Genomic DNA, 14,271 nt, shown 5'->3' on the forward strand with positions numbered 1-14,271 from the left:
CTGACCGGTTTACAATTATAAAAAAAAATTTAATATAGAGTAGAGAGAAATAAAAAAGAGTGTAAAAGAGTAGATAGAGTGAACAAGTATGACATTTACAGACAAACTAGAAAGTGAGGAAAGATGGGGAGGTAGGAAAAAGTTACATAATTATGGAAGAAAAAAGGATATAGAGGAAAAAGGGGATGACACATAAGGGGTGGGGGCATAATAAAGAAGAAGGTGGACTGCTCTAAAAAAAAAAAAAAAAAAAAAGATAATTTTAAGATTAGGATTTATCGTATGCATCTTGAAAAAGGAAAGTTTTGAGATTGACCTTAAATTTTGGTAGTTGTAGTTCATCACGAAGATATTGAGGGAGAGAGTTCCATAAGGTGGGTGCTGTTATTGCGAAATTAGTTTTTCTAGTGTAATAGGATTCTTTTAAGGATGGTATATAGAGAAGTTTTTGATCAGTAGATCTTAAAGAACGAGGTGAACTTTGGGGTATTAATAATTTATCGAGAAATAAAGGTAAGTGAGAGATTTTAATTTTGAAAGAGAGGAGAATAATTTTATAAGTTATACGGTGAGTGATAGGAAGCCAGTGAGCCTCTTTAAGGAGAGGAGTGACATGTTCGAATTTGCCTTTTTTATTTATTAATTTGATTGCTGTATGTTGTATGAGTTGTAAACGTCGAATTTCTTTTTGAGGTAGACCATTAAGAAGAGAATTACAATAGTCTAAATGTGAAATGACTAAGGAGTGGATTAGAATATTAATTGAGTCTGTATTTAAAATAGAACTGAGAGAGCGGATGATACGTAATTTGAAGAAGCAGGTTTTAACAACAGAACTTATGTGGTCATGATAAGAAAGCGTACTGTCAAAAATGACACCTAATAGTTTTATATGAGTTTTCATAAGTAATGGGATAGATTTAATGTAGATAGTTCCTGGTAGTGATTCAGAAGTTTTAATCGGGAGAAGAAGACCACAAGATTTTTCAATATTGAGTGAAAGTTTGTTGGAAAGGAGCCAATCACTTAGAATATCTAATTTGATATTTAGATCTATAATATCTGAAGGGTTTGATGTATTGATTGGATAGAGCAGCTGTATATCGTCTGCGTAGGCGAAAATTGAAAATCCTATTGATTGGGCTAGAGAGAGAAGAGGGGATAAGAAGATATTAAAAAGTAAAGGAGATAAAATAGAACCTTGGGGTACTCCAAAAGTTTGAGTTACCGAAGAAGAAATTTGATTGTTTGAATAAACTATAAAGTTTCGGTCGTGAAAGTAGGATATAAACCATTGGAGAGCATGACCTGTGATGTTACAATCTGAAAGTCTAGACAAAAGCAGGGAATGATCTATGGTATCGAAGGCTGCAGATAAATCAAGAGAAATTAATATAACGGATTTTAAGTGATCATGAAAGTATTGTATGGTTGTGGTAAGACCAAGTAGTGATAGTTCAGTAGAATGAGAGGTGCGAAAACCGGTTTGATATGGATGCAAGGCATGAGTTTGATCAAAAAATTCTGACAGTTGGGAATGAATAATTTTTTCAGTAAGTTTAGTAATTAATGGTAAGTTAGCAATAGGACGGTAGTTGTTAGGAAGGGAGGGATCAGTATTATATTGTTTGAGTTTTGGAAAAACTAGAGATGTTTTCCATGCGATAGGAACAGAGCATTCCGAAAAAGATTTAGAAATCATTTCTCGTAGAAAGGGACCAAAGAAAGAAAAATATTTTTTAAGCAGTAGTGGGGGAATGCTTTCCGTAATGTTATTGGGGAGTTTATAGTTTGAAGAATAGTGTGAAGATGAGTTAATGAAGGGACTTTGAAATTGGAAAAAGTACTAACAGATAGAGAAGTAAGATTATCATTAGTTGGGGATAAAAACGTAGGTAATGAAGGTCCTAGATGTGTTCTAATAGTTTTGACTTTGGAATCAAAAAAATGGGAGAGTTGATCGGCTGATGGTAAGGTTGATTCGGGAGGGGAGAGTTTTTTTTTTGGATATTTTGATAGAGACTGAGCTATGCGAAAGAGGGTGGATGTATTTCGGGTTGAAGAAATAAGTTTGGAATAATAATCTTTTTTTGTCTGCTGAATAGTTATTTTATAATGAAGGGCTTTTTCTCTGTAAGATAGAAAATGATTGTTATGATGAGTTTTGCGCCATTTGTTTTCGGCAGAACGGACCTGTCGACGAAGAAGGATCAAATTATCATTAAACCAGGGTTGGTGTTTTTTTTTGAAGGGTGAATTATGAGTTGGTTTATTTTGTATATCTAATTTGGGTGCAAGTAAGTCTAATAGGGATTTTGTAGACGTTTCCCAATTAGAAAATTGATCTGAAATAGAAAGAGAAGAAAAATCATTGATATTTAGATCGAATGAAGATTGAATAGCGGGAAGAGTTATATTATTTAAATTGCGAGTGGAAGGGGAGTTATTTAATTGTTGAGAGGGATTTGAGTGAGTAGGATAATCAAATTGCCAAGTGATCAGGGAATGATCAGACCATGCCTTTTCCTCTCCACTCCACCTTTCCTCCCTTTCTCCCTCCCTGCCCCTTACCTTTGTGGCGCTTACCCACCCGACTGACAACAGAACAGGCCCGGTCCAACAAACCTCCCTGCCCTGTAGCCGCGAATCTAAATTACCTTCTTACAGCAGCTGGAGTATTGAAGCTGCTATAAGAAAGTAATTTAAATTCGCGGCTACAGGGCAGGGAGGTTTGACGGACCGGGCCTGTTGTCGGTCAGTCGGGGGACCTGGCTGGCTGTGCTGCACCCGGGGCGGAGCGCCCCCCGCCTTGTACCACTGCCTTTTCCCTGCCTGCCCTGCCGCAGCACACGAACGGAAGTCTTCACGATGTCAGCGCTGACGTCGGAGGGAGGAAGACTTCCGTTCGACTGGGTGTGGCAGGGCAGGTAGGGAGACGGATGTATTCTTGGCTGAATACATCCAGCCCCGCGACCCTCGGAGGCGTCCCCACGGGATCCCCACGACCCAAAGGAGGAACCCACAGGATTCCCGTCGTCCCCGTTCAGCTCTCTAGTTGGAAGTATACTCTCGGAGGATGTTCCGGAGGAACTTGATGGAATTGAAGAGAGTATCCCTCCTTGACAATGGAGAGGACCCAGAGGTCGGAGGTAATCATCGTCCATCGATGGTGAAAGTGATGGAGACGACCTCCAATCGGTGGTAAACTTGAAAACGGCAGAACAACAGAAGTTATGCCCTCTTTGAGACAGTCAAAAGGGCTGAGGGGCCTTAGGGACAGCAGACGATTGTGGCTTCTGTTGTTGCTTTTGAGGGTGCTGCCTCTTAACAGGCAGAGCCTGTTTAGGTGGGTAATGCGCTGGTAGATCAACGGTGGGCGTGATGGACGAGGAGGAGCAGGCTTGGGCTTCGGACGGAGGATGGACTGGAAAGACTTCTCGTGGTCCGAGAGCTTCTTGGTCACCACCTCAATGGACTCATCGAAGAGGTCGGTACCAGTGCATGGGACATTGGCAAGCCTGTCCTGAAGATTGGGGTCCATGTCAATAGTTCTGAGCCACGCCAGTCGGCGCATGGTTATCGAACATGCCATAGCCCGAGCCGAGAGCTCAAAGGCATCAAAGGAGGACTGCATCATCTGCAAGCAAAGCTGGGAAAGTGAAGCCAGAACCTCCTGGTACTCGAACTGTGCTCCAGGGAGCATGAACTTCTGGAGGACAGACAGGAAAAATTTGATATTTGTGATGAAGTGGAAGTTGTAATTCAGAACTCTGGAGGTCATCATGGAGTTCTGGTAAATTCTCCTGCCCTCCCTACCAGGTGGGATGGTGGTGTAGACCTGGGAGGGGCGAGACCGCTTCAGCAAGGACTCCACCAGAAGGGATTGGTGGGAGAGTTGGGAACCGTCGAACCCTTTATGGTGTACTGTGCGGTACTTGGCATCCAATTTGCCCAGCACAGCGGGGATGGAATAAGGTGTTTCGAGGTACCGCACAAAAGTCTGATCCAGGAGCTTGTGTAGAGGAAGCTTGAGGGATTCAGCAGGTGGTTGAGGGAGATGCATCGTCTCCAGATACTCTTTTGAAAATTTGGAACCTGTGTCCAGTTGAATGTCCAAATCAGCAGCCATCTGCCGAAGGAACGAGGAAAAAGATAGCTGGTCGGCCAGAGCCGGGCCTTGAGAAGGACTCGAAGGCGTCGAGGCCTCTGGATCCAATGAGGATGGGGATCGTGGTGGCGAGATAGACCCCATTGAGTTCTCGAGCTCCTGTAGCAGAGGTGGAGAAGTAGCCGGTGGTGTATACTGCAGGAACGGCTGTTTTCGATGAGGCGAGGCATGCCTAGTCGAGTGCCTCGATCGATGATGCAAGCTGTGTCTGGACGCCGGTCTCGATGGACGAGGCGAGTGTGTCTTCGCTGAGGGCCCCAGGTAGTGGATGGGGCTGGAGGCCGTTGATTGAAACAGGGGTGGATGGCTGGAATCACCCCGAGGCACCCGCAGTGACTCGAGCCCCTGCATCGGGTGGATCGGCTCCAACGGAGGCACTCGCAAAGACTCTACTCCTTGCGTCGAGTGAATCGGTTCCAACGGAGGCACTCGCAAAGACTCTACTCCTTGCATCGAGTGAATCGGTTCCAACGGAGGCATGGGCACTCTGCTCCTTGCGATGCATGCACCGATGCTAGACCAGACACTCACAGAGACTCTGCTCCCTGTAGAGAGTGTGTGTGTATCGCTGAGGACTGGAGGCGGCTCGACCTCGCATGCCCAGGCTGGGTTTGAGCGAGAAGCTTAGGCCCTATGGTGGTGAAGAGCTCAATGAATTGCTTCTCTAGCAAGGTCTGGAACGAAGCCGGCAAGGATGGATCCGCATTTGCAATGGGACCACCTGCACAGGCCTCACGCTCCTTGGAGGCAGTGTGAGAGTGCTTGGGCACTTTTAGCACTACTGGTGGGATAGGCTGCTGTGCTACCTGACCTGAAGAGACCGAGGAAGGCATTGCAGCGGGCGCTGGAGTCTGAGCCGGGACAAACGATGTAGGCTTGATGAGACTCGGTGCCACAGAGGTGGAAGGCTGGGGAGCAGAAGACGATGTCGAAGGTGAAGGGCCCTTCGATGAAGATTGCTCCATCGAGGACTCCTTGCTGAACAGCGACTCCCACAAGATGCACCACCGCTTGAAAGCACGTGCGGTGAGTGTGGAGCAAGGCCGGCACGATTTTGGGAGGTGTTGAGGCCCGAGACACCGAATATAGCGTCAATGAGGGTCCGTTAGTGAAATCATGCATTGGCACTTGGCACACTTTTTAAAACCGGCGATAGGCCGGGACATAGGCCGGAAAAGCTCCGCCGCATGATCGAAGCCGCGGGACTGCGGCCACGTGGCCTGCCCAGTCGAATGGATGGAAGAAATTTTTTTTTTTTGAAAACAATAAAGAACGAAAATCAACGATTAAGATCAAAATCTTTAGACTTTAGAAGGCACAAGTAAAAAAACTTCACGCAGAGAGTCAAAGACGGACTTCTCGGCTCTGCAGAAAAGTAAGAACTGAGGAGACACGCCCTGGTCTGAGCGGGAAGGCACGCGCGCATGCGCGGTGCAGGCGACTCGAAACTTCGAGTTTCTTCAAGCAAAAATGCTTGTGAGGCGTCCGCATCGGGGCTCCGTTGGATCACGTCACCCATTAGTGAGAATATCTGCCTGCTTGTCCTGGGATAATGTGAGTGTAGGCCTTCTTGAGATAACCAGTCGTTCTGCTCGAGAAGGGGATAAAGGGATGCCAGAGACAACATTCAAAACTTTTCTTTGACTAGAAATTTGTTGAGAGCCCTGAGATCCAGAATGGGTCGCAAATCGCCCGTCTTCTTTGGAACAAGGAAGTAACGGGAGTAAAACCCCCTGTTCTGTTATTCCAAGGGAACCGGTTCGATGGCATGGAGATGAAGCAGAGCTTGAGCTTCCTGAAGAAGAAGGGCGGTCTGGGACGGATTGTAAGGATACTCTTTTGGAGGAAGCTCTGGTGGCACCTGAGTGAAATGGAGAGAGTATCCTTCCCTGTTGATGGTAAGCACCCAGAGGTCGGATGTAATTAACATCCATCAGTTGTAAAAATGATGGAGACGACCTCCTATAGGGGGAAGGGGACAGATACAGAACGGTGGAGGTTATGCTCTGTTGTAAACAGTCAAAAAGGCTGAGAAGCCTTAGGTGCAGCAGAAGGTTGGGATTTCTGTTGCTTTTGAGGTTGCTATTTTTTCAGAGGAGGGCGAGTATAAGGAGCCGGCTTTGGAGCAAAACGCCTTTGATAGATAACAGCAGGGCGTGCAGGCTTGGCAGGAGCTGGCTTTGGTTTAGGTCTGACGATTGAAGCAAATTATTTTTCATGGTCAGATAATTTTTTAGTGGCTGCCTCGATTGACTCGTCAAAGAGGTCGTTGCCTTGACAAGGCATGTTAGCCAGGTGGTCTTGAAGGTTAGGGTCCATGTCAATGGTACGAAGCCATGCAAGACCACGCATAGCCACAGAATAAGCAGCCACTCGGGCAGATAACTCAAAATGCATGTGGTTATCCATATAAGTGAAAAACTTCAGTAGAAGAGAAAGAAGAAATTCAAAATAAAGTAAAGTGATGAAATAAAAATTATAATTGAGGACTTTAGAGGACATCATAGCATTCTGGTAGATGTGACGTCCAAATTTGTCCATAGTTTTCCCCTCCCTTCCAGAAGGGACTGTGGCATAGACCTTGGAAGGATGGGATCTCTTCAAGGAAGATTCAACTAGCAGGGATTGAAGAGATAACTGTGAGTTGTCAAATCCCTTGCGATGCACAGTCTTATACCTCGAGTCCAATTTTCCTGGAACTGCTGGTATGGAAAAGGGAGTCTCCATGCATCGAGCAAAAGTTTGGTTCAAAAGCTTAAGAAGCGGAAGCTTGAGACACTCTGCTGGAGGCTGAGGAAGACGCATGACTGAGATATTCCTTAGAATATTTGGAGCCAGTATCCAATTGTACATCCAAGTCTACAGCCATCTGTCGCAGGAAAGACGAGAAAGATAGCTGATCTGGCAATGCCTTGTCTTGAGAAGGACTCGAGGACGCGAGGCAGCATGTGTCGAAGAAGCAGCTTTGGCATGGAAAAAAGCCTCATAGGAACCCGGTGACTTGGATGAGGCAATCGAGACCGGAATATCCTCGAGGTCCGGCATCGGAGACATCGAATGAGGAGTCGGTGGTCTGGTCGAGGTTGGAGTAGAGCGAGGCTTCGAGGAAGATGGTTTCTCCTGTGAAGAACGATGCCTGGAAGAATGCCTCGATGAAAGCCTCGAACGGTGGTGAGAACTGTGTCTAGAACCAGATCTCGAGGATCGAGGAGATTTTGCCTCCAAGACGGAAGCAGCCGATGCCAATGTATGAATAAGGCTAGAGGCTGTAGATTGAAGCTCCAGAGGCTTGGAAGAGGAACCTCGATGCACTCGCAAAGACTCTGCTCCTTGCTGAGAGTGAGGATTCCTGTCGATGCACTTGCAAAGAATCTACTCCTTGCTTTTCGTGCTTGGATGGCAGGCCAGACACTCGCAGAGACTCTGCTCCCTGCAAAGAGTGCGACTCCGACTGGGACATAGGAAGTGGCTCGACCTCACGGGAGTCTGCTGAATGTCCAGGCAGGATAATAGGAAGCAGTTTAGGACCCATAACAGTAAGGTACTGAAAAAACTGCTTCTCTAATATGGTCTGGAAAGAAGCCGGCAAGGATGGATCCGCATCTGAAACCGGACCACCTGCCTTAACTGGAGGTTCCTTCGAGGCAGTGTGAGTGTGTTTCGACTTAGTAGTCTTAGAAACTTTAAACACCACCGGTGGAACTGACTGCTGAGCTATCTGACCTGAGGAAACAGGGGAAGATACAGCAGATGACATTGAAGCAAGAGCCGCTGCAAACAATAAAGGTTTGATGAGGCTCAAGGTGGCAGCAGGAGGCGCAGAAGGAGCCTCGATGGAAGTTGAGGCCGGAGACGCCTTCGAAGTCGAGGGATCAGTTGAAGACTCCATCACGAAGTGCTTGTCCACCAGAATGCAACGACGCTTAAAATGCACGAGGCTGAAGTGTTTGGCAAGGCAGGCACGACCTGGGATGATGTTTCGGCCCAAGGCACTTGAGGCAGCGTCTGTGAGGGTTCGTGATAGAGATTGCGCGCTGACACTTGCTACACTTCTTAAAGCCTGTAGCAGGCCGTGGGACAAAAGAAAAGAAAAAAAAACAGCGATTCGTGAAGAAAATTTACCAATCGGGTTGTAGAGAAGGCAAAAAGTGAACAAAGTTGAACGCAGAAAGTCAAAGATGGACTTCTCAGCTCTGAGGAAAACTAAGAACTGAGGAGACGCACCCTGTGCTGGGCGGGAAGGCACTCGCACATGCGCGGTGCGGGCTACTCGAAACTTCTAGTTTCTTCAAGCAAGTCTGCTTGTGAGACGTCCACATCGGTTCTCCGTCAGATGACACCACCCATATGTGAGAATACCTGCCTGCTTGTCCTGGGATAATCACTTTTTCTCGAACAAAGGCAAAGGGCTACCTGAGCAAGGGCAAACAGTCTTCTTACAATTAAACATCTCTGTGGCCTTTGACACAGTAGACCACTTGTTGCTACTCCTCTATCTGGAAGAGTTAGGAATACATGGTAACATGAAGAAATGGTTCACGGAATTCCTAACCAAAAGAACCTACGAAGATAGGAGAGGCCAAAAAACAACCATGGAAGGTATCCTGTAGCAACCCTCAAAGCTCCTCTCTCTCTCCATCTTTATTCAGGCCCTGATTCTCCAAAAGAGCGTCCCGATTTTAGGCAGCTGTAGGCGTCCTACAGCTGTCTAATCAGCCAATCGGGATGCACGTTTTTTTAAAAAAAATGCTCCTCAGGCAGGCCGCCTATATTGAAGGCGAGGCCCGCAAGACACCGAGGCCCTGATTCTGTATAGGACGCCCGGGAGAGGCGTCCTATTCAGAATCGGCCTATACTAAACCCCGATTCTGTAACCGGTGTCCATGGTACAGACGCCGGTTAGAGAATCGGGTTAAATTAGACGCGGCCGCTATACTTATGGCAGCAAGGGATCTCCCTGCTGCAATATGTATAGCAGCCGCGGTTGCGGCCGCCTGTCCCATCACCGACAGGAGGATGCCTAACTCCTCCTGTCGGAACCCCCTCCCCCCCCAAACTCGTAATCGCCGACAGGAGGATGCCCAACTCCTCCTGTCGGAACCCCGGAACCCCCTCCCCCCCCAAACTCGTAATCGCCGACAGGAGGATGCCCAACTCCTCCTGCCGGAAAGCCCAACGACCCCCCGCCCCAACTAATCTCCCTCCCCCAACTAACCTTTCAATGTTGGTCGGCTGGACGGGTCTTGCTGCCGTCCAGCCGACGGGCCCGCCTCGTAGAAATGAGACGGGCCCGCCCCTTCCCAGCCCATCCCCGCTAAATCTAAGGCCTGATTGGCCCAGGCTGTAGAAGCCTGGACCAATCAGGCCTTAGGCATAGCGGGTCCGCCCATCCCCACTAATCCTAAGGCCTGATTGGCCAAGGTGCCTAGCCTGGGCCAATCAGGTCTTAGGATTAGTGGGGATGTGCGGACCCGCTATGCCTAAGGCCTGATTGGTCCAGGCTTCTACAGCCTGGGCCAATCAGGCCTTAGATTTAGCGGGGATGGGTCGGGAAGGGGTGGGCCCGTCTCATTTCTACGAGGCGGGCCCGTCGGCGATTACGAGTTTGGGGGGGGAGGGGGTTCCGGGGTTCCTACAGGAGGAGTTAGGCATCCTCCCGTCGGTGATGGGACAGGCGGCCGCGGCCGCTATACTTATTGCAGCAGGGAGATCCCTTGCCGTGATCAATACAGCGGCCGCGTCTACTTACAATGTAGACCAGCATTTTGCTGGCCTACATTTTAAGCGTCTCTTCCTCTACTAGGGAGACGCGTAGGGCCGCCTAAGTTCGCCTAAGGCCTGTAGGCGAGCTTAGGCATCTTGCAGGTCTCCCTAGGCTCCCGGAGGCGCCTTCAGGCCTGCCTGGGGAGCATTTTTTTTAAAAACCGTGCATCCCGATTGGCTGATTAGACAGCTGTAGGACGCCTACAGCTGCCTAAAATCGGGACGCACTTTTGGAGAATCAGGGCCTCAATGTCTATGTAAGTACCTTGGGTTCACACCTTCTCCTATGCAGTCTACCTCCTATGCGTGGCTAAAGACTTGGTGCAAGACACAATTCAGTACATTACTACACTAACAGAAGACTTAAATTCACGGTCTTGACAGAAGACCAAGGTGCTTTTGTTTGGCAGCTTTTGTTTGTACACCCCACCAACATCACCCCCCTGAACATGGGTGAGCAAATACCTATAAGTAGAACATCAAGGGTGCTTGGGGTAATACTCAACTCACTGGTAAAGGTGGTCTTCTTTCGATTAAGACAACTGAGAACAATCAGATCAGCCCTAAGCCTGAAAAACTTCAGGACAGTAGCCCATTTTCTGCTTTTGAGCGATTTGGTTTTTGGCAGCGGCTCTTGGTGTAATACACAGGCATTTGTTGTTACCTTCATTTTTTTTGTGGTACATTGTATACCTTATTTACCATGGACCCCTGACGAAGTTTTTGGGTCTCTTGGTTGGTAAAAAGGTTTTTTATTACTGCATTTTAACTTTGGTACAATAAATTCTTGCCTGCATCGTGTACATTGTCTGCAGTTTTTGTTTGGTTTTCCTGTTTTGGTGGTTTTTCTGCAGATTCGGTGTGATTAGCATGTGGCCATTAATTGGGAAATGGTAGTAACGTGGCACTGATAGAAAATAGCTGACTGGTGGCCTAGATATGTAAGTAGCATGCTAAGGTCACTTTTACTGCAGTTTTAGTATGATTATCCCATAAGGAGAATGTCCTCAAAATATCAAGAAAATTAAGGAACATGGAAATGGCCAGAGTCCGACAGGCATGCTTTATGGTTAGAAAATCCTGCCATCAACAAGATAGAATGCTATAAGCATTCTGATTTAAAAAAAAAAAAGAATCTTGCAATAATGTTTTCTAAAAAAAAAAAAAAAAATTCTTTATTATCAGATTTACAAAACCCTTCAGTGTTTTAAAAGCTATACAGAGGCAAGCTAAAAGATTTTAGCCCAAAAATAGACAAACTATTTACAAAGAGCAGCATTCTGCCATGTTTGGGCATTTTTAAAACCAAAAGTGCATGAGCAAGGATTTTACCCTCCTGGTACTACACTTCCAAGGAGGAAGCAAGGTCTTTAACTAGCTGCGACTTCAGCTGAGGAGCCATACTGATCATCATTAGTTTGTTGCTTGCATATTTGTTCTTCACAGCCTGGAAAAAAAAAAAAATAGCATTTAGGCCAATATTCATATATAGCGCTAGTTAAAAACCAATCTTACTCTAAGCTTGCTCCTGAGAGGAGGGTTGCCAGCTTTTGAGACCCCAAGACATGTTGGACATAACAGGACCATTATTAGCTTCCTAAGAAAGCTTCTGGAACAAGTTTACTTGCATCTCACTGACCCAAGTTGTAGCAACTCAAAAATTAGGTTCTAGTAACTCAAAAATTAGGTTCTGTGCTTTAGCTAGAGAATGACAGAGACCCATCCCCACAAGTTTTTTTTCCTGTCCCATGCCGCAAGCTCCATCCTCATCTGCACAACTCACACACTTTAAAATCATAAGTGTGCGAGGCTTGTGCAGTTAAGACAGAGCTTACAGGAATGGGGCAGGGTCAGCGGCAGCGACAAAACTCATGGGGATGGTATGGGGAAATTGAGTTCCTGCGGAGATAGGGACAAATTTGTCCCCATGTCATTCTCTAAGCTTCATCCAGTGTGAAAGTGTTGCCACGTGAGCATTTATCAAAAATTTTAGATAATGCATGCACAATCATTTAGACTAGCTGGCAAAGCAGACTCACTGTACCATGTTCACATGGTTATTTTGAAATGCCTTGAAGTAGAATCTAAAAGTATGATAGCAAGAAAAGCAGAATACCAGAGATTCATATTTTAAGCACTGCAGAAATGCATTGAACATCCAATTACTAGCAGCTTTTCCAGCCTGCATCAAATACTAAATTCTAGCAACTTGTACCGACCGGCGTGAAGTGGGCTAGGCATCAGCATAACTTACAATGTATTTTGTTGCATTCTCGTTGACTTTAAGTACATTCTTGGCCATGTGTTTCATGACTGGCAGCAAAGTATCTTCGGGGTAGCCAGTATAGTATTGCAGAGTCAAATCCTTGGAGAAGTTAAAATATTAGATTATGCAGGTAGCTTGAAAAAAAAATGCAAGTTTATGCATCTAGCAAAAGGGATAATTTGATTTGTAGAAGTCAGCATAGTACACTGGGAATGGATTTAGCTTTAAAAAATTTTTTTTTAAAAAGTCTAGTTTTGTCCACAACAGTCATTTCTAGTTACCCTACAACTTTTAACCCTCCACCCCATCACAGAACAGGATTGCTAAATTATGGGTTGCATCTATAGGATTTCTACCACACTCCTCTGAACCCAAGTCTTTATTTCACATGCAGTAGTGGCAAAATTAGGTTAGCAAGGTTCCCAAGCTCTAAAGATGGCAGTATATCATGGTAAAATAGACTAAAGGGGGAACTTGTTTTAATTAGAGAACTCCAGTACTTTGGATCCTTCATTACCCCATGTGACTTTAGATTTAGAGGGGACCCATGTCTAGAAAAGGAGTACTTCTGAATGCTAAGGAAGTAACTATACAAAAAATAAAAAAAACACACAACCAACCAGGATATGCATGTAGCCCCACCATTTTTAAGAGGTGGTCTAAACTTGCATTTAGACAATTAGGTAGACTCTCCCCAATAACAAAGTGGTCCGATACTCACCCATGTGCCTTGCCCCAGAATCTTCTGAGATAAGCACAAGGCGGCAGCAGCTATCTCCGATGGAAGAAAATGGACCATGTCATAGTCCACAAGTGTCAGTTCCATCAGATATTTTGCTAGTGTGTGCTGTTCAACATCAGCCTGAAATCAGATTTGTAAAGTTGGATATTAAGTTCCCCCCAAAAAATAATAAAAAATTAAAAAACAATTGTGTGTTTTGGCTTGCTGCTGTTTATATGTATCTAATGTTTAGATGGAGCAGCATTTCAGAACTCAGTAGCTCAGAGCTGCATGTATTGGAAGCAAATGTGCATCAAGAAACTCTTTCCATTTTTATTTTGTTCATAATCTGTTCTTGTTCACACATTCCTGATGCACGATTTCACCTATCCATGGTTGTATTCTTTGTGACAGATAGTCCCCATTTGTGCCACTGTGTTCGTGTATTCATGGACCTGCTCTTTTAAAAAATTAAAAAAATAAATAAATCCAGCTGCGCTTTCATTTTCGCTTTGCAGTCTGGCGTTTACTTCCAGATATGGGTGCCCCCTCCCCCCCACAAGAGTCCAGAGTGAATTACAAACATCTACAGGTACTGCAAGTGCCACCACATGAAGGAACTAACAGTTTTCTCCAATAAGAGCCATTGTTCAACTTTCTGTGATTTTGAGGTGCAATGTGTACTGCTACAACCCAACCTCTATTTTCCCCCACAGACTCAGCATTTCGTTATTTGTGATTTTGCGGTTCGCAAATATTTTTTTGGGAACTGTACTATTGCAAAACTGAGAATACACTTTAAATTCATACTGAATTACTATTTAATCCTAGGTAAACCTAATCCCTGTCTAAGACTTGGACAGTCAAGTTGTATCCCTCTAGTCCACAGCCTCTAGACAAAAAAGACTTATGACAGAATACCTAATATCTTGCTATGGCCCCAGGTGAACGTTCAAGCTATACAAGAGCTTGTACTGCAACCAAATTTCAATTTGACATATCTTGATAACGTTTGCAATAAAACCTCCACAGTCACCTCACTACCTGGTTTGTCTGTTGTGATGCTTTTAGTGCTCAGGCCTAGCTTCATCCTGACTGGATTTTTTTGGTGTGGTTTTTTTTTTTTGGTTTTTTTTTGTTTGTTTTTTTACATATGTACAAAAAAAGAAAAATGGGGGAGCTATGGTTTTAACTGAAACTTGCCCACACCAAGTATGGTGTGTTTTGATGACCTAGTTTGCCTAATGGTTGAAATCAGCCCTGCTGTATAAAGGTGATGTCAATGTTCAAGCCACTTAAAAATTGGTAATATGCACCAGTTAATATTCTAACTGGAGGCTTCACCGGCAGTAC

General features: G+C 45.4%; 1 protein-coding gene across 2 annotated transcripts in view; it reads right to left on the reverse strand.

Moving 5' to 3' along the window:
• Positions 1-11,085: 11,085 nt before the first annotated feature.
• Positions 11,086-14,271, reverse strand: part of CCNB2 (cyclin B2) — a 70,697-nt gene continuing 67,511 nt past the window's right edge. The window contains exons 7-9 of one of the 2 annotated variants that reach the window (XM_033920900.1): positions 12,919-13,059; positions 12,186-12,296; positions 11,086-11,378 (exon numbers count right to left, since the gene is read on the reverse strand). In XM_033920900.1, coding sequence (XP_033776791.1) covers positions 11,274-11,378; positions 12,186-12,296; positions 12,919-13,059 — 357 coding nt within the window. In that variant the 3' untranslated portion in view covers positions 11,086-11,273. Of the gene's footprint in view, positions 11,379-12,185; positions 12,332-12,918; positions 13,060-14,271 lie in introns of those variants that run through there. The other variant, XM_033920901.1, reaches the window with a different exon arrangement.

This window comes from Geotrypetes seraphini, chromosome 14 (assembly GCF_902459505.1).
Source record: "Geotrypetes seraphini chromosome 14, aGeoSer1.1, whole genome shotgun sequence".
Lineage (NCBI taxonomy): Eukaryota > Metazoa > Chordata > Amphibia > Gymnophiona > Dermophiidae > Geotrypetes > Geotrypetes seraphini.